Source organism: Raphanus sativus, chromosome 3 (genome assembly GCF_000801105.2).
Source record: "Raphanus sativus cultivar WK10039 chromosome 3, ASM80110v3, whole genome shotgun sequence".
NCBI classification, from domain to species: Eukaryota; Viridiplantae; Streptophyta; class Magnoliopsida; order Brassicales; family Brassicaceae; genus Raphanus; species Raphanus sativus.
In genome coordinates this window covers 6,971,342-6,991,060 of record NC_079513.1, presented here as the reverse complement: position 1 = coordinate 6,991,060, position 19,719 = coordinate 6,971,342, and the positions used below count along the sequence as shown (strand labels likewise).

General features: G+C 29.8%; 1 protein-coding gene and 1 long non-coding RNA gene across 2 annotated transcripts; both read left to right on the top strand.

Moving 5' to 3' along the window:
• The first annotated feature begins 7,340 nt into the window (after positions 1 to 7,340).
• LOC108837277 (uncharacterized) lies at positions 7,341 to 8,559 on the top strand. The gene is made up of 4 exons (XR_008943713.1): positions 7,341 to 7,851; positions 7,942 to 8,013; positions 8,118 to 8,186; positions 8,264 to 8,559. It is a non-coding gene; the product is annotated as an uncharacterized LOC108837277 (long non-coding RNA).
• A 7,810-nt stretch (positions 8,560 to 16,369) lies between these two features.
• Positions 16,370 to 19,466, top strand: LOC108844281 (elongator complex protein 3). The gene is made up of 9 exons (XM_018617506.2): positions 16,370 to 16,927; positions 17,104 to 17,173; positions 17,251 to 17,423; positions 17,633 to 17,807; positions 17,942 to 18,108; positions 18,177 to 18,396; positions 18,479 to 18,583; positions 18,954 to 19,106; positions 19,192 to 19,466. Exons 1-9 carry the CDS (start codon positions 16,452 to 16,454, stop codon positions 19,348 to 19,350), a joined length of 1,698 nt encoding a protein of 565 aa, XP_018473008.1. The 5' UTR covers positions 16,370 to 16,451; the 3' UTR covers positions 19,351 to 19,466.
• The last annotated feature ends 253 nt before the right edge of the window (positions 19,467 to 19,719 follow it).

The following is a 19,719-nucleotide window of genomic DNA, read 5'->3' as shown; positions in this document are numbered from 1 at the left end:
ATTGAGAGATTTGTGAACTCCATTTGTTTTCTATTCCCTATCTATGCAATTATTTTATCTATCTTATATTATGAATTGATTAGCTATGTCTAAGTAGTCTACTTGTTAGATCTAGGGTTTAAATAGGTTTGTGGGATTAGCCCCAAACTATAACTGCTAAGTTGTGATATTCATCAAATAGATTGCACCCTAAGCTTGTTCTAGAGTAGCTAACTAGAGCATAGATCATTAGGATCTGTGATATCTTAAATTATCTGTTTGAACTAGATGTCTCCTTGGAGAAGAGCTAACCGCCCTCCTTGAGACCTAAAACCTAATTATAATTTTAAATTAATATAAGTTATTGATAAGAAAATAATCCTCCTATATATTAAAAGAGAAGTACATTTGCCACATGTCGCTCATACAGAGCTTCTCAGCCGAAATCTAGCGATTCTATTGGTTGATTTTTTGGAATTTCTTTTTTGATTTATTTTTGTGGTCGAGATGCTAATAGGAAAGTAACACTGATTGCTAATCTCATTAATTATAATTTGCGCAAGAATAATAATAAATATATGTATTAATTGCTAATCTCATTAATTATAACTTGCGCAAAAATAATAATAAATACGTGTATTAATTGATAATCTCATTAATTATAACTTGACGCAAGAATAATAATAAATACATTTATTAATTTCTAATCTCATTAATTATAACGTGCGCAAGAATAATAAGAACATGGTAATATCATTTTATAACAATAAAAATTTAATATATTTTCTTAAACGATTTCATTATTTATTTTATGAATATTACCTTGGCGTCATTAATACTCTTCACGCTCACTTTATATATATAGAGGTGAATGTCGAGTTTTTTTCATCATGGATTCGTTTGTAATCGTGTTATAGGGTTTAGTATCTGTTTTGGTTTAACTAGGTTTTGTTTTTTTTTGTATCTTTCAGATGATTGCTTGAGCTATTCGTATCATATGGATGATGAGATTGCAAGGTTTATCAGAAGAGTCAATCCTCCAAAGTAATTAATTTCTTCTGAAACTTTGATATTTATTATGTTTTTTTTTTCAATTTAGACTCTATTTTTTAATTTTGATTATATCATGATTTTAGAGTTGTGATTGATAACGATGTCTACAAGAACGTCACTGTCATCAATGTAACCTTCTCTGAGATTTTATTTTTTCCACATTATTATTTTTTTTTTCTCCTAAAGATTTCATTGACTATAGAACCCAAAGAGTACATCCAAAAAACAAAATCCCCGCCTACGGGAACGCAAAAGAACACCATCTAGGTAAACCACTAGCTACATAGGATTGGTAAAAACTATCTTTTAAAGCACTAGTAGCTATCAGACGAGCAGCCCTATTAGCTTGAAAGGATTCTTTCAAAACTCGCCATTCCAAAAAATCACGAAGCAGTCTCCTGATGTTCATCACTTTATTCTTGAAGGAAGGCCACGCTTGAGGCCGATTCACTGGCTGATTGCTTTGGAGAATTTTGATATCCCCAGGAACAAATATCTCTTTCAATCGCCTGAGGCACCATCTTCCTGTGAGAGTATCGATTAGGTCAGATACCCGCAAGTTAGCATCAATAGATCTTTGTTTCCGATAGGGGGTGCGCAAGGTTCCTTCATCGTCTTCAAACCATGGCTCCGTCCATACATTGATACTGGCACCATCTCCAACGAGGCGCTTCAGACCTTTCTGCAACAGTTCTCTGCCCCAAAGAATGCTCCGCCAAGCATATGATGGTCTGACTCCAAGTGTTGCCTCTGTAAATCGAGTGTTCTCAAAGTACTTGCCTTTGAGTACAGCCGTCATGAGACAATCTTTAGAATACAACAATCTCCATGCTTGTTTTGCCAATAGTGCTTGGTTAAAACTCTCCAAGTCCTTGAAGCCAAGGCCTCCAAACTCCTTTGGCAGACACATCTTGTCCCAACTAAGCCAGTGTATCTTGCGCTTATGTTCCACTGAACTCCACCAGAAACTTGCCAGGGCGCTTGTAAGACTAGAGAGAGTCGTCTTAGGTAACTTAAACACTGACATAGCAGAAACAGGGAGCGCTGTCCCTACTGCCTTGATCAAAACCTCTTTACCCCCTTGAGAGAGAGTCTTAGCATGCCATCCAGATACTCTCTTGCCTAATCTCGCTTGTAGATAGGAAAAGAGCTGCACCTTAGATCCCTTAAGGCTTTCTGGGAGGCCCAGATATTTTGAAGCGCCACCCTCTGTGTCTATGCCAAGACACTGCTTAACTCTGCTCTTGTTTTCTGCCGACACATGCTTCCCAAATATGATAGATGACTTACTAGGATTAATCACCTGTCCTGTCACCTGCCCATACATCTCTAAGATTCGAAGTAAAGCTGCACTCTGATGTTCCTCAGCCTTACACGAGAACAGACAGTCGTCTGCAAAAAGAAGATGATGTATAGCCGGTCCCCGGAGGCCAAATTGAATCCCAGTTATTCTCTGCTCTTGCGCTGCTTTGGTAAGCAATTTTATCCACATTATTATGTTTGGTTTTGTTGAAAAAGTAAAAAAAAAGAAATTAATTATTGATTTTGTTAGGTGATAGTGCTAATAAACATGAGATTCTTCTGGAAGTTGTTCAAGTTTTGATCTTAACCTCACCAACGTGATGCAGTTGAGATTTTGTGGGTTTATTGTTTTTTTCTTATGGCTTTAATTTTAATTAATTAGATTTTATTTTAACGGTTTCATCTTCAAAAAGCATATTCTTTTCAATCAAAACCTAGATCCTATTTAGCAGTTTGTCTTCTATTGCTTGAACTTTTTTTTAACGGTTCTTCTATTTTGTTTTTTATATGAGTAGATAAAAGCCAGTGGTGATGTGAACCATTTTTTTCTTATATGATGATGACGACGAATTTGGTTGGAAAATTCTGAGAAGGTATCATTTTCATTTTTCCTTTCCCCTTCTTCTTCTTGTTTTCCTTTCTTTTTGTTAGAAAAGTTATAATTTATAGTCTTCTGTTTATGTATGGTTTACTATTTTTCTGTTTATGTATGGTTTAAAAATATTTTAGATTTTCGTAATAATGTAAGTTATATTTTTAATACTTCTAAAGAAATCATACTAAATTAATTATATCATACTTTTAAAATTGTTCATACTGAAGTAATTATATTCATTCTTTTAAAATCTCAGCTATTGAACCAAGATGCATGGATTTTTAATACTTTTAGAATTGTCATACTAAAGTAATTATATTTTTATATTTTTAATTTAAAATAAAGAGAGATAGGTTGATAATAATTAAATAATTCTATACGATGACAAAAAAAAATTAAATAGTTCTATACATGAAACCGGGTTGGAGTTTTAATAGGATTTGATTCAGTTGCTAAAACCAAGGTTTAATACAATTGATACGATTGATAAGCAAATCTAAAATAATTAATTTAGGTGTCTTATCGTCATGGAATGAAACTGGTATTTAATAGAATAGAGTAATCAAAACTATTAAAAGAGAAGACCCTTTTTTCAGGTGACTTTTTATTTCAAACTTATTTACTATCAATGCCACCACTGGTTTATTTATAACCTATGTTTTTTTAATTTTTCCTATTTTCCATGAAATCAATTTTTTTTTAACAAAAACTAATTAAATTGATGTGTTAAATGCGCTTCCTATGTTGACGACCTTTACGTGACAAATAGAAACAATACAAGTTTATACATTTTCTTTCACATCTAATCTATTAAAATAGAGTCCTATTTTTTATCTACTTATAAATGTTGTCACTTAAATTTTGGACCTATTCATATTTTACTAGAAATAGATATTAATAAAGATATTTTTGAAATCCCCTTAGTTTACTTTCAATATTTCAAATTTTCCACTCCTATTTTATGGCTAACAACATTAATTAGTTTTCATCCTAACTACTATATATTCATAAAACTTTCACCATTTATATTTTCTGAAACTATCAACATCTTATTGTATTTAATTGTTTCTTATTTATATTTGCATTAAACTTTTCAAAGTCAAACATACCTGTTGTATACGATAACAATTAATAACTACGTACAATCTATAAAATAAATCACTATATATTAATAATATCGAATAAGAAATCTAAACAATAAGATTATAAAATTATACAACATAGAACACTAAAATGTAAATCATATATATATATAAGGTTTATGATAATATCAAAGTTTTATTTTATATAAGAAAAAATATCCGCACGTCCTATTTTTTATCTACTTATAAATGTTGTCACTTAAATTTTGGACCTATTCATATTTTACTAGAAATAGATATTAATAAGATATTTTTGAAATCCCCTTAGTTTACTTTCAATATTTCAAATTTTCCACTCCTATTTTATGGCTAACAACATTAATTAGTTTCATCCTAACTACTATATATTCATAAAACTTTCACCATTTATATTTTCTGAAACTATCAACATCTTATTGTATTTAATTGTTTCTTATTTATATTTGCATTAAACTTTTCAAAGTCAAACATACCTGTTGTATACGATAACAATTAATAACTACGTACAATCTATAAAATAAATCACTATATATTAATAATATCGAATAAGAAATCTAAACAATAAGATTATAAAATTATACAACATAGAACACTAAAATGTAAATCATATATATATATAAGGTTTATGATAATATCAAAGTTTTATTTTATATAAGAAAAAATATCCGCACGGACGTGCGGGTTCAAATTCTAGTAACTCATTAAGTTGGACAAAAGTTGAAAGATTTTTTCTGAAGAAAATATTATAAAGTTGGTTTCTTTGTTAGCTACATGGGTAGCTCTGAGTAGTCGATGGTTGAGAGATGGAAAGTGCCATGGTAATGGCGGACAGTTTTGTTAACTTTAGTTGCTTGTGTATTAAGGTATTCTCTGTTTTCTAAGTCATTAAAAACCTACTTTGAGCGAATTAGGGTTGAAGTTTGATGAAACATAGAAACATCATTACATAAAAATAAAATGTGATGGTTGACAGGTTGAGTGTGTTTATCAGAAAAATAATCTCTATGCTTTTGTTAAACTACTTAGTGCGTATCACTCTAATGGATGATTATCATCTTAATTTCACTACTGTTATAAACGTAAGGAGTGAGATTAATTTTGTTCTCAGGCAGTTTTGTTTTGACAGGATTGACAGAGATGGCAATCATACTCTATACTCTGTTTAAACTTCAACATTGAAAATCATGGACGAAAAATCTGAGATTTTATTTAATTATATGTTCATTTTATGTTTATAGTTAAATAGAAACTTTTTTTTTTGAACAAGGGCTTAGTTAAATAGAAACTTTAAACCAAAATAATATGGATTCACAATTTGATTACCAAATTTTCTCTGTATATTATGCTAAGATATACTAAATTCATAGCTATAAATCCACGAATATTATTTTAGGAGCAAACTATAGCATCATTATCCGCAAGTTAGTTAAAAATCTAAACAACATATATAAACATAACTAACTAAAGTTTTAAAAATATGCATCGGAAATTAACAATATTTAGTTTTTTTTTTTGTCAACTTTGGTCACTTTAGACCTTTAATCCTCAAACTGAGGTAAGGAGGGGTCGAACCCCTCACGCCAGGGCCCGGAGGCAGAGCTCAGTAGCCACTTGGCTACGAACGACCCGGCAACAATATTTAGTTTACAAAAAAAATTTAACAATGTTTTCTTCCATAACCAATACAGTTAAAACAGAAAATATTTTTAAAATCCCTTTAATTTTCTTTACTATTTACAAGTGTGCCATTAGAATATATTAAACATTAAGAATTAAATTGATTACAATATCTTGACGATATCTTTGGAATATTTGAACAAAAATATTCTTTGAATAACCAAATTTCAATATCTTAATTTTTTTTTCAATATCTTAAAATTTAAATTTCCTAATATAGTTTTACATATGATTTGCATTAGATAGTTTTTTCTTATTTCTGTATGTGATAGTCCGTAAACTTACTTTTCTACAGGACTTACTTTTTTAATTATTTTCTTTGTTTAAATATATATAATCATCATAATTAGCATATATGGGTGGGTTTTGGATATGACTATAACAAAACTTAGTCATAATATGTTTCTGTGCAAATCCAGTTAATGATATTCAAACAAAAAAACAATACATACACATATCAGTTTCTATTATATGAAAATAAATTTAAAAATATATTTGACACTATAGAATATTATTTTAAATTTAATTTAATAAATTCCAAAATAATTTCATTTTCTATTCTTAAATTAAAATAGAAAATATTATCTTTAGAATTCTAATAAAGCATAGAATAACATTTCAAATAAATGATTTCTCTCTAGCCTAAGATTGGAAGAAAAAATTGAATATATCACATATTAAATTTCCTAAATATCCAAAGTTTTATCTCACTTAAAAATTATGTATACGAATTCAAACATAAACTATATGAAAAAATAGAAAAAATTATATATACTATTAAAACAGAACTAGATTTTGATCCGTACTTCAAAAGCGCGTATTATTTTGGATATAAAAGATTTTTGAAATAATATTTTTTGATTGTTGCACATTATTGTATTTCAAAGTGTATTATATCGAAGAAAAGATTTTTTAAAAAATTATATAATTTATAAACTGGTTTATATCACAATCTATCCTATTAAAAGTGAAGTACAAATAAGTACTTACCCTGACTTTTTCTGTTTATTTACGCTTGATTGCCACTGCCTCTATACCCTGTTGTTTCATTTATTCCCTTCCCTTCTATCTATCGATTTTCTATGTTCCCAAACCAAAATTATTGTGCCTTAACCGAGAGAACCATAATTAAATCTCTTCTCCACAGCATTCAATGAACCATAATTAAATCCCTGAAACAGATAACCACAAAAATCAATTCAGAATATATGATGATTAATTTTAATTGGTGTCAATATGCTTAATATTTATTCATGTATATTTAGCTCATCTATTATATTGACTTAATGTATGTATTATTATTTTTGCTATGGAATTTTGTATGATCAAATGTATATTTTGCAACATGGTTTATTTTAAAATCCTATGAATCCTATTAAAAACTTAATACCCTGTGATAAAATAACAAGATTTATTATATTCACAAGAATTTGATTTTATCTGCTCAGAAAAAAAAAATATAGATCGATATATAATACTAAAAAAAACCTTTCCTACTTCACCGCTAGATTTAAAATTATTAGCATTTCAATCAAGCAATATAATTGGTTCATTCATCCTAATAAATTCTTATCCCCAAAACTTATCTAACTACCTCCTAATATATTCAATTATGCCTCCATCAAAGGAATTCATTAACTAAAAAATCGTAGTCTTCTCCACTTTAAATCTTCCAAAGATTTTTTACCTAAATCCTTGGTAATCACGGATTTTTGCCTTCCTCTCCAAGTCTAAATCGAGAATTATAAATATCTTACAGAGTAAATCTCTAACTTACCTAAGATTTTCTCAAAATCGAATTGAAAATATTCCAAACATTAAGTATATTCCTTATCTACAAACATCTTGCTAACCAAGTTTTCTAATTACTAATTAATATTTTCTTATCAAAAATATCTAACCTACTTATCTATATATACACTTACTTCTACGTTATAAACAATATCATTCTCTCTAGCTATAAAAACCAGTGCAAAAAATGATGACCAGTTTGATTCTCAACCCGGTGAAAGACTTGAAGCCATACAAGACGAAATGGAGATCTCAAGTGAAATTGCTACATTCTTGGCAACAAAAAACTTTTGTCTCCCCAAATACCGAGCAGCTGTTTGACGGGGTATAAATGTAAGGACGAATCAATTACCTGTTACTTTTGTGTCGATGATGGTGTTGCCTTCATGTAGATAACACTTTATGTTATTATCTTTGTTGTAGCTCAACCCCTGCAGCCACAGATGCCTATGTCAGTTGGTCTATCATTTGAGCAGATAAAACAAAATAACAAAGGTAATGTTCCTGCAGTTTACCGAGGAGTTCATTGTGCCTTTAAGCATCTTCTTGCTTTTTATATGTTCCTGTAATAAAAATGTTGGTTTTATACAATGATCAAGCCCGAGTAAAAGCACCAGTGCAACTTGAAACTATATCAAAGCAGCAAGATCGTTTCAGATCTCCAAAGAGTAAGAAAAAAATATTACTTGTGTTATTTCGATCTGTTTAAAACATACACTGACTTCCATGTTGTTCATGCCTTTAGCTTTACTCCAGAAAAAGAGAAAGGAGAACCAAAATCTGAAGTTGCCTGGTAAGAGACAGAGGAAGAGGACATCAGATATTTTGAAAGACATTACAAATATTGACTTTTCTTTGGCTACAGAAGATCAAGAATCACCAGCATCAACAATTTTTCCTGATACTGATTTTGGAGGTCTGTTGTCATATTTCTTGCCTCTTATTTGTAATCATTATTTTCTCTACTCTTATTTTATCCTCAAGTCATCATCCATGTAAACTCCGACCAAAACCTGTTTCAGAATCTGATAGTGAGTACCGACAAAGGAGAGATACAATTTAAAAAAAAAAACAAGGCCCCTGTTTCCACCGTACATGATAATCTTAATCAAAGCTTTGATTAAGTTAATTGGATGTGTAGATCTTCCAATTCGAGGCTTATATATCCAATTACACAATAAATAGAGTAAAAAAACTTATGGAAGTACCCGATTCATCTGTAAAAACTAAAGTCTCTAAATTAAAAATTGAACTACGGTTACAGATATTACCTTGCATAAACTATTTCAATCGAAATTAGGGAAGAGGGGAAAATCGATCAGAGACATGCACGATCCAGATGACGACACCGACTATTGAGAGGAGGAGAGATAAGAAGTCGCAAGGGAGACCTAATAGGAAAACGAGAGGACGGCATTCATCGGCGCACATGGTGGCTCACCGGAGAGTTTTCTGTTACAGTCGCGATGAGTCTTCAATTTTTTTATTCTCCAGAGGAATAAGAAGGAAGTCGTCGTATTTTTGATTTGGCAGAGGAAGAAGAAGGAAACTTGGTGGCTAACTCATATAATCGCAGATTATAAAACAACTCCTCAGCTTTTCTTGAGCAGATTAAACAGAATATTATGAAAGATGAAATTGTACGGAACATCGAAGAAGAAATACAGAGGTTTTTTCTTGAGTTTCGCCGACAGAAAAAGGAAACCAAACATCACTTTTTACTTTACTTTCTTTATCATAGGTATTAACGTTTTTTGTTACAATTCCCGGAAAAAAACGGTTATACAATGGGCTTTGACAAAATGGGCCTTCAAATATAAGTCTTACTCCTTATTTACCAAATCAATTAATAGAAACTAAGCCCATCTCTAATTTAATATGAATAAAATTATGAAAAAATTAACTATACTATATACATGGTTTTATATGTTTAATTTTCATATAATTTTTTTATAAATCATTGTATTTTCTATGAACAGGTAAAAGTGATTTACAGTTTTTAAAAATGCATCCTTACTCATATCTAATTATTTTTTTGCATTTTATATCTATAAAGAAATTGTTTTTCATTATAGAACTTTCCAATTAACTATATATGTTGAGTTTGTTTACTGTTTTCCATCTTCGTCGTAAAATACAGGGTTAAGATGAAAAATAAAATTATAATAAGCAGACAATGTATACGATCAACTATTTAAATAAATCGTTTACATATAAAAAAAATTAAACACAAATTTTTACGAAAACGTAAGTTTATTAAATCTTCTAATTCCACACACTACCACAAACAAACTATATGATTAACCACACAATATAAATAAATTTAATTGAACAATTACATAACGTAAAAAAAAATTTAATAACATTTCAAACCGAAAACTAACACCCGCGCGGGCGCGCGGGTAAAGATCTAGTTATATGTTTATAACACAATTAACAGAAACTTATCAATCAATCATTCATCTAAACATTCATAAATTCAAATACTTTAAATTTTACAGTTTAAGTCAAATGGTGGGTTACCCTTCGGTTCAATCGGGTCCAAGTTTTAGGGTTTTTGCGGGTTTTATAAAAATTTTGAATAACGAGTTTTTTTTATAAAAAAAACAAACCGGATTACATATAGAATCACCGGTTTAACTGTAGATCTGAATCGGGTTTTAAAATACTGAATATAACGTTTCATGTGTAACATTTAAATGTTGATACACAATTAAAAATACTAATCTATATCATATAAATGTGGTTTGTTTCAAAAAATAATCCCGCGTTTCCAAAGCGCGGGTCAAAATCTAGTTGAGGATTATAACCGGGAGTGAAGTTAGCGTGTATTATTAATAAGGGATGGAATATTAAGATAGATGGGTGGGATTAACTATATAGTTGGTTAGTATATTTAATGTAAAACTTACAAAAAACTGTAATTTACCGTGTTTGTAATTTGTTAATTTTTTATTAATAACTTATCTTATTTTCATTGCGGATTATTTGCGCAACTTGGTATCATATTTATTGTTTTGTTTAAATAATTTACCTTTAGTTAATTCGGTTTTAATAACTTATCTTATACTGATTACTTGGACAAGTTGATATCATATTTAATGCATACCAATTTATGACAATATAATTTTAATATCTTTCTTTAAATTGTTTCATTATTTATTATGAAACATATTTCGAAAATGTCATTTATTACGAATTTTATTGTGTTGTTTAAATAATTTACCTTTATTTATTCGGTTTTAATAACTTATCTTATATTGAATACGGATTTACTTGGGCAAGTTGATATCATATTTACTGCAGACCAATTTATGACAATATAATTTTAATATATTTTTTAAAATTGTTTCATTATTTATTAACATGTATATTATAAGCCCACATATAATAGGTATCTTCAATTAGTTAATTTTTCTATAATAAATTACACTGGTTGCATAATTTGAAATCATAAGAGTATTAGTTTCACGATTTTAAATGTAATTTACCATTTTGTAATTTGTTAGTTTTTTATTAACAACTTACCGTATTTTCATTGAGGTTTACTTGCACAACTTGCTATTATATTTATTGCTTTGTTTAAATAATTTACTTTTAATTAATTCAGTTTTAATAACTTACCTTATATTGAATACGGATTACTTGGTCCAGTTGATATCATATTTACTACAAACCAATTTATGACAATATAATTTTAATATCTTTCTTTAATCTGTTTCATTATTTATTTAACATGTATCTTATAAGCTCATATATAATACATATCTTAATGTTGTAAGATCAATATTATTAACATATATAGTCCATCTTTTAAATATTTTCAATTAGTTAATTTTTTATTAATAAATTACAATGGTTGCATAATTTGAATCTCAATAATATTTACTTTACGATTTTATATGTAATTTACCATATTTGTAATTTGTTAATTTTTTATTAATAACTTACCTTATTTTCATTGCAGATTACTTACACAGCTTGATATCATATTTATTGCTTTGTTTAAATAATTTACATTTATTTAATTCCGGTTTTAATAACTTACCTTATATTAAATACATATGGGCAAGTTGATATCATATTTACTGCATACAAATTTAAGACAATATAATTTTAATACATTTCTTTAAACGTTTATTATTTATTAACATGTATCTTATAAGCCAATATATATATAGAGATCTTCAATTAGTTAATTTTTTATAAAAAAATACAATGGTTGCATAATTTGAATTCCAATAGTATTAACTTCACGATTTTAAATGTAATTTACCATGTTTGTAATTTTTTTATTTTTTTATTAATAACTTACCTTATTTTTCATTGCGGATTACTTGCGCAACTTGCTATCATATTTATTGTTTTGTTTAAATAATTTACCTTTATTTAGTTCGGTTTTAGTAACTTACCTTATACTGAATACGGATTACTTGGGCAAGTTGATATCATATTTAATACAGACCAATTTATGACAATATAATTTTAATATATTTTTTGAAACTGTTCATTATTTATTAACAAGTATCTTATAAGCCCATATATAATACGTATCTTAATGTTGTAAGATCACTATTATTAGTCCATATAGCCTATTTTAAAAAATATTTTCAATTAGTTAATTTTTTATAATAAATTACACTGGTTGCATAATTTGAATCCTAAGAGTATTTACTTTACGATTTTAAATGTAATTTACCATGTTTGTAATTTGTTAATTTTTAATTAATAACTTACCTTATTTTCATTGCGAATTACTTGCGCAACTTGGTATCATATTTATTGTTTTGTTTAAATAATTTACTTTCAATTAATTTTGTTTTAATAACTTACCTTATATTGAATTCAGATTACTTGGGCAAGTTGATATCTTATTTACTGCAGACCAATTTATGACAATATAATTTTAATATCTTTCTTTTAAATTGTTTCATTATTTATTAACAAGTATCTTATAAACCCATATATAATATGTATCTTAATGTTGTAAGATCACTATTATTAGTTCATCTTTTAAATATTTTTCAATTAGTTAATTTTTTAATAATAAATTACACTGGTTGCATAATTTGAATCATAAGAGTATTTATTTCACGATTTTAAATGTAATTTATCATGTTTGTAATCTGTTAATTTTTTTATTAATAACTTACCTTATTTTCATTGCGGATTACTTGCGCAACTTGGTATCATATTTTTTTATTTGTTTAAATAAATTATCTTTAGTTAATTCGGTTTTAATAACTTACCTTATATTGAATACAGATTACTTGGGCAAATTGATATCATATTTACTGCAGGCCAATTTATGACAATATAATTTTAATATTTTTCTTTAAATTGTTTCATTATTTATTATGAAAAATATTTCGAAAATGTCATTTATTAGGAAAAATTTATTGCTTTGTTTAAATAATTTACCATAAGTTAATTCGGTTTTAATAACTTACCTTATATTGAATACAGATTACTTGAGCAAGTTGATATCAATATCTACTAAAGACCAATTTATGATAATATAATTTTAATACCTTTATTTAAAACTGTTTCATTATTTATTAACATGTATCTTATAAGCCAATATATATATGGATCTTCAATTAGTTAATTTTTTATAATAAATTACACTGGTTGCATAATTTGAATCCCAATAGTATTAACTTCACGATTTTAAATGTAATTACCATGTTTGTAATTTTTTAATTTTTTATTAATAACTTACCTTATTTTCATTGAGCATTACTTGCGCAACTTGATATCATATTTATTGCTTTGTTTATATATTTACCTTTACTTAATTCGGTTTTAATAACTTACCTTATATTGAATACACATTGCTTCGGCAAATTGATATCATATTTACTGCAGACCAATTTATGACAATATAATTTTAATATCTTTCTTTAAATTGTTTCATTATTTATTATGAAAAATATTTCGAAAATGTCATTTATTACAAAAATTTATTGCTTTGTTTAAATAATTTACCTTTAGTTAATTCGGTTTTAAAAACTTACCTTATATTGAATACAGATTACTTGGGCAAGTTGATATCATATTTATTGCACACCAATTTATGACAATATAATTTTAATACATTTCTTTAAACTTTTTCATTATTTATTAACATGTAGGGGTGGTCAATCCGGAAATCGGTTCGGTTTTGGTTCGGTTTTTTCGGTTTTTCGGTATTTGGTTAGTAAAATACAACTATCATTCTAAATCCATATTTACTTCGGTTTGATTCGGTTTATATACTGTCGGTTTTCGGTTTATTCGGTTTTATACCAAAAAACGTAATTCTTTTTTTTTTGTGATCATATTATATGAATTTTAGAGTCATGTTGTCAACATAGTCATTTATTAAAAAATATTTTATGTTTAAATAAAAGGACAAAAAAATAAAAAGACTTATACCATCTAATAAAATAATCAAATCTAGAATTAAAATCAAAGCTCAAAATTTTGAATAAAAGTAAAAAACTAAAAACAAAACAGAAGCACGAAGCACTAAAGAAATTTTTTATATTCTTCAATATTTAGCGTACATCAAATTCATTTGTAGATTAAAAAAAGTTGTGAAGAATTTCTACTAATTGTTGTCCATCAAATTTATAATCTTTATTTCAATTTAGTCAATGCTAAAATAAAGCAAAAAGATCAAAAAGAAGACTAAAAAATAAGAAACGTTAGTTGCGATGAATTGTTATTTAATTATACTTCAAATGTTTTACAAATCATGACTTCTTTATTACTGTAAAAATATGGTAATAGTTATTAGCAAACAAATTAACTTATGATTTTCATACGTCGTTATAAAATATATACATATTTACATGTGTCTATTTTTGATCGGTTTTATTCGGTTTATTCGGTTTTATCGGTTATATACCAAACCATATCCAAATCCTACGGTTTTTAGAAAATTACATCCATTCGGTTTGTATGGTATATACCAAATCCAAACCACATTGTCTATTTCGGTTCGGTTCGGTACGGTTCGGTTTTGCCATATTGAACAACATATTTCGGTTTGGTTCGGTACGGTTTGTGCTTTGTAATCAATATTACTAAGGTAAATTAATTACACTGGTTGCATAATTTTGAATCCCAATAGTATTAACTTCACGATTTTAGATGTAATTTACTATGTTTGTAATTTGTTAATTTTTTATTAATAACTTACTTTATTTTTATTGCAGATTAGTTGTGCAACTTGGTATCATATTTATTGTTTTGTTTAAATAATTTACCTTTAGTTATTTAACTTACCTTATATTGAATACGGATTACTTGGGCAAGTTGATATCATATTTACTGCAGACCAATTTATGACAATATAATTTTAATATATGGTTTATTATTTATTATGAAAAATATTTCGAAAATGTCATTTATTACGAAGTATTTCTCATTAACTCTCAAACGTGGTAATGTAAATTATATATAAAGGAGACTCATATGTTCTTACATTACAAACATATGACTCATTAGATTTGAAGATTTATGATTTAGAGTTTAGATTTGATGTTTTAGGGTTTAGGGTATATAGTTTAGGGTTTAGAGTTGAGGATGTAGGGTTTACAGTTGAGGTTTTAGGGTTTAAGGTTTAGGGTATTGAATTTAGGGTATATAGTTTAGGGTTTAAGGTTTATAGTTGAGGATTTATGGTTTAGTGTTTAGAGTTGGGATTTAGAGTTTGGGTTAGAATTTTAAAAAACATATAAAACAATGATATAAAAGTTTTTTACCTTTTAATGAATAAATGTATTTTTGAAAATGTGTCTTTAGTGGTGGTAAAGATAATAATGGTACCATCAAAATGATATTTTTGAAAAAACCCTTAATAATTTTCTTTATTACAAATATGGTAAACCATTCAATCTTGCTATCATATTGATTAAATTGCTTAATGTAATTTAACGATTTGTATCTAACTAGGTTGTTTGTTTTTATTAATTTACCTTAGTAATATTGATTACTTGCGCAAGTTAAAATCATATCATATGCATATCATTTTATGACAATACAAATATAATATATTTTCTTAAACGATTTCGTTATGCAAATTAAATATAATACTTTAATTATTTTATTACAAAATAATTAATATATCATTAAAATATAATTAAATATAACTAAAATATAATTAAATATAATAAAATATTATTAAAATATTATTAAAATAATTATTTTATTAAAATTTAATCCGCGGATTACCTGTAAATCGGGGCGGGGCGGGTGCAAGTATTTGAATCTTTCACTGCGGATCATGCGGGTCGAAATTATGAGTCAAAAAAACTAGGTGATCCCGGGTTGGCAGGACGGACGGAGCGGGTCGACCTGCAGACCCAGCTCTACCCACATAGGGTGCGGACCGGTCACCTATAAAATCCGTTACTGCTAAAACTTTGTACTCCCTCCGTTCCCGAAAGTAAGATTTTCTACATTTTATTCTTGTTCCACAAAGATAGATTTTCTATATTTTTAAGGTACTTTTGTATGCTTTTGAGAAACATTAATTATGAATATTTGAATTGATTAAATTTGATTGGTGGATAGTTATTGGAAAGTGCATAGAAAAATAAATAGTAAACTAAAATAAAAATATTTATTAAAATTCTTAATAAGCGTGAAAACTCTAGAATATCTTACTTTCGGGAACGGAGAGAGTAATATTTAGTCCATAATTTGAATTTGTATAATGTCCGCACAGGGTGCGGACCCGGTCACCTAGTAAAACCTAATATGTTAATAAAATTTTATTTTCAATTATAGTTTAATTTTTTATTGCTGCATATGAGATAGGTGTATAATTAACCAAAAAAGGAAGTCAAATCAAATAAAATAAAACAGCTCGAAACGGTGACGCTTAGTAAAGTTACGAACCCAAAACCTGAACCCGTACGCGATTTTCCTTAGGTTTTGTGGAGATGGCGACGGCGGTAGTGATGAACGGCGAATCGAAAAAGCAGCCACGGCCAGGCCGCGGCGGCTTCCAAGGCCGAGGACTAACGGAGGAAGAAGCACGAGTTCGCGCCATATCGGAGATCGTCAGCACCATGATCGAGCGCTCCCACCGCAACGAGAACGTAGACCTAAACGCGATTAAAACCCAGGCTTGCCGGAAATACGGCTTAGCGCGTGCGCCGAAGCTAGTGGAGATGATAGCGGCGCTTCCCGATTCGGAGAGGGAGACTCTCCTCCCGAAGCTCCGCGCTAAACCGGTCCGAACCGCTTCGGGAATCGCGGTGGTGGCGGTTATGTCGAAACCGCACAGGTGCCCTCACATAGCCACGACGGGGAATATATGCGTGTATTGTCCAGGTGGACCTGATTCTGACTTCGAGTATAGTACTCAGTCTTATACTGGTTATGAGCCTACCAGCATGCGAGCTATTCGAGCCAGGTGAAGAGTTCAACTATTTGTTAGCACTCTTGCTAAGACGGACTGTAATTGTCATTGTAGATTTTTGATAATTTGGTTGATAGACTTTCAGTTGCTAAGACGGACTGTAATTGCCATTGTAGATTTTTGATAATTTGGTTGATAGACTTTCAATTGCTGTTTATTACTTGTGTTAGGTATAATCCATATGTTCAGGCAAGGAGCAGGATTGATCAGCTGAAGCGGTTGGGTCACAGTGTAGATAAGGTTAGAGTTTTGATATTTTCTATAATAGTAATTTCAGTTTTCAGTGCGGATGGTTTACTCTTGATTTTGAATGACAGGTTGAGTTCATTTTGATGGGAGGTACTTTTATGTCGCTGCCTGCTGAGTACAGGGATTTCTTCATACGGAACCTTCATGATGCTTTGTCTGGACACACTTCTGCCAATGTTGAAGAAGCAGTTGCTTACTCTGAACATAGTGCAACCAAATGCATTGGCATGACCATTGAAACGTGAGTGTTATTGTTTGGATTAATGATCCTTATCTAAATCATTTATATTTGGAGATCCTATTTTTTATTTAACCTTTCATAGTTTCTACAATATTGATTGCATTGTGAATTAGTTTCGTGTTTCATTGCTGTTTTGTTTTTCAAACTTCTGGAGATTGAAATTTTACATCTATGATACAGTTTTCTAATATGTTCTATAACTTAACCAGGAGGCCAGATTACTGTCTTGGACCTCATCTAAGACAGATGCTGACTTATGGTTGCACCCGACTAGAGATCGGTGTCCAGAGCACATATGAAGATGTTGCCCGTGACACAAATAGAGGCCATACTGTTGCTGCTGTAGCCGACTGCTTCTGCTTGGCCAAAGATGCTGGTTTCAAGGTAGGAACTCTTCGATGAATATTTTCTAATTTTTCGTCATCTTGACAGCTTTCACTTTCTTTGTTTCTGTTCATTACGTAGCAGTGAGCCTTTTTCTCAATAAACTACTTCGTTTTGTGTTGTTTTACTTATAGGTGGTTGCACATATGATGCCTGATCTTCCTAACGTTGGGGTTGAGAGAGACATGGAAAGTTTCAAGGAGTTTTTCGAGAGTCCGTCATTTAGAGCGGATGGGTTAAAAATATATCCTACCCTTGTGATACGTGGAACTGGCCTTTATGAGTTATGGAAAACTGGGAGGTACAGTGTTCGAACTTAGAAGAATACGTTACAAGGGGAAAGCGCTAATCGTGGTCACTTTTCTGCAGATACCGAAACTATCCACCTGAGCAACTTGTGGACATAGTTGCAAGGATTCTCTCCATGGTACCTCCATGGACACGTGTTTATAGAGTTCAGCGTGATATTCCTATGCCTCTGGTTACGTCCGGGGTTGAAAAAGGAAATCTCCGTGAGCTGGCTCTGGCAAGAATGGATGATTTGGGCCTTAAGTGCCGTGATGTTCGTACTCGTGAAGCTGGAATTCAGGTGCCAAATGTTTTTTTTTTTTGGTTTGTTGCTTTGAATACTGAATTTTTGTAAAATATGTGTTTATGTGGTCTGAGTACAGGACATTCATCACAAAATTAAGCCAGAACAAGTTGAGCTTGTGCGTCGTGATTACACTGCAAACGAAGGCTGGGAAACATTCCTTTCATATGAAGATACACGCCAGGTACAAGGGTCATAATCTCACATACTCTAGTTTCATAGGATAGTGTTGAGAATGCTATTGATGAAAACTACTAACCTACCTGTGTGGCTTTACTTAGGGGCTTGTTTATAAAGATATCAGGCTTCTTCTCACTCATTAGATACCAATAAGTTATGTTTTATCTAAAGAGTATAGATGTTTTTGATTTAATGAAAAGGAAAGTTATCAAAAGATTAGGTAGGACACAGGGCTTGTTATCTTTAAAAGTATCAGCATCTGTTTTACTCGTGTATACAGTGAGTTTGTGTTTTTGATTGAATATGGAATAAGGTCGTGTAGGTGTACTTGTATCGTCAGTCATGCGCTAATCATTTTATCTGTATGGACGCAGGACATTCTTGTTGGGTTATTACGTTTGCGTAAATGTGGTAAGAACGTGACTTGTCCAGAACTCATGGGAAAGTGTTCTGTTGTCCGTGAGCTTCACGTGTATGGAACGGCTGTACCAGTTCATGGTCGGGAGGCTGATAAGTTGCAACATCAGGTACGCTTAGATGAAATTGGCAAACACTCAATTATATGGAGGTGTTATGTTCTGATTAATCCTTTTGTCGAAAAATGATTTGCAGGGGTACGGAACTCTTCTGATGGAAGAGGCAGAGAGGATTGCTAGAAGAGAACATCGATCTAACAAAATCGGTGTGATTTCAGGTGTGGGAACCCGACATTACTACAGAAAGTTGGGTTATGAATTGGAAGGTCCTTACATGGTGAAGCATCTTCTTTGAGATTCTTCCTGTTGAACTACTAAAACCCCAAAACTCGTAAACGTTTTTGTTGAATTATCCCTGTTCCGTTTTGAGTGTATTACTTTTGTTTTATTAAAAAGGGTTCTTTACAGAGATTTTTTGGCGCAATTTCCAAATTTTGTTATAGAATTAAGAATGGTTTCCCTGGAATTTGCAAAAACTTTAATAGTAAACATCTGATATGATATGCCATTGTAATACAAAGTTCAAGATTTAGGAGGTCATTGATTATATGATTTTAAAATCATTTTTTTGTTATTTAGAGGAGTGGAAGTTACATTTATAATTTATGGCAATGATTTGTTTAAGTAGTTGATTTGAAATTATATTTTTAATGGATGTAGAGGT

Excerpts from the sequence above, each read along its gene's own strand:
- LOC108844281 (XM_018617506.2), top strand. The coding sequence starts at position 16,452 with ATGGCGACGGCGGTAGTGATGAACGGCGAATCGAAAAAGCAGCCACGG. Across the intron at positions 18,397-18,478 it reads CTCGTGAAGCTGGAATTCAG|GACATTCATCACAAAATTAA; the intron begins GTGCCAAATGTT and ends GTCTGAGTACAG. Across the intron at positions 19,107-19,191 it reads CTGATAAGTTGCAACATCAG|GGGTACGGAACTCTTCTGAT; the intron begins GTACGCTTAGAT and ends AATGATTTGCAG.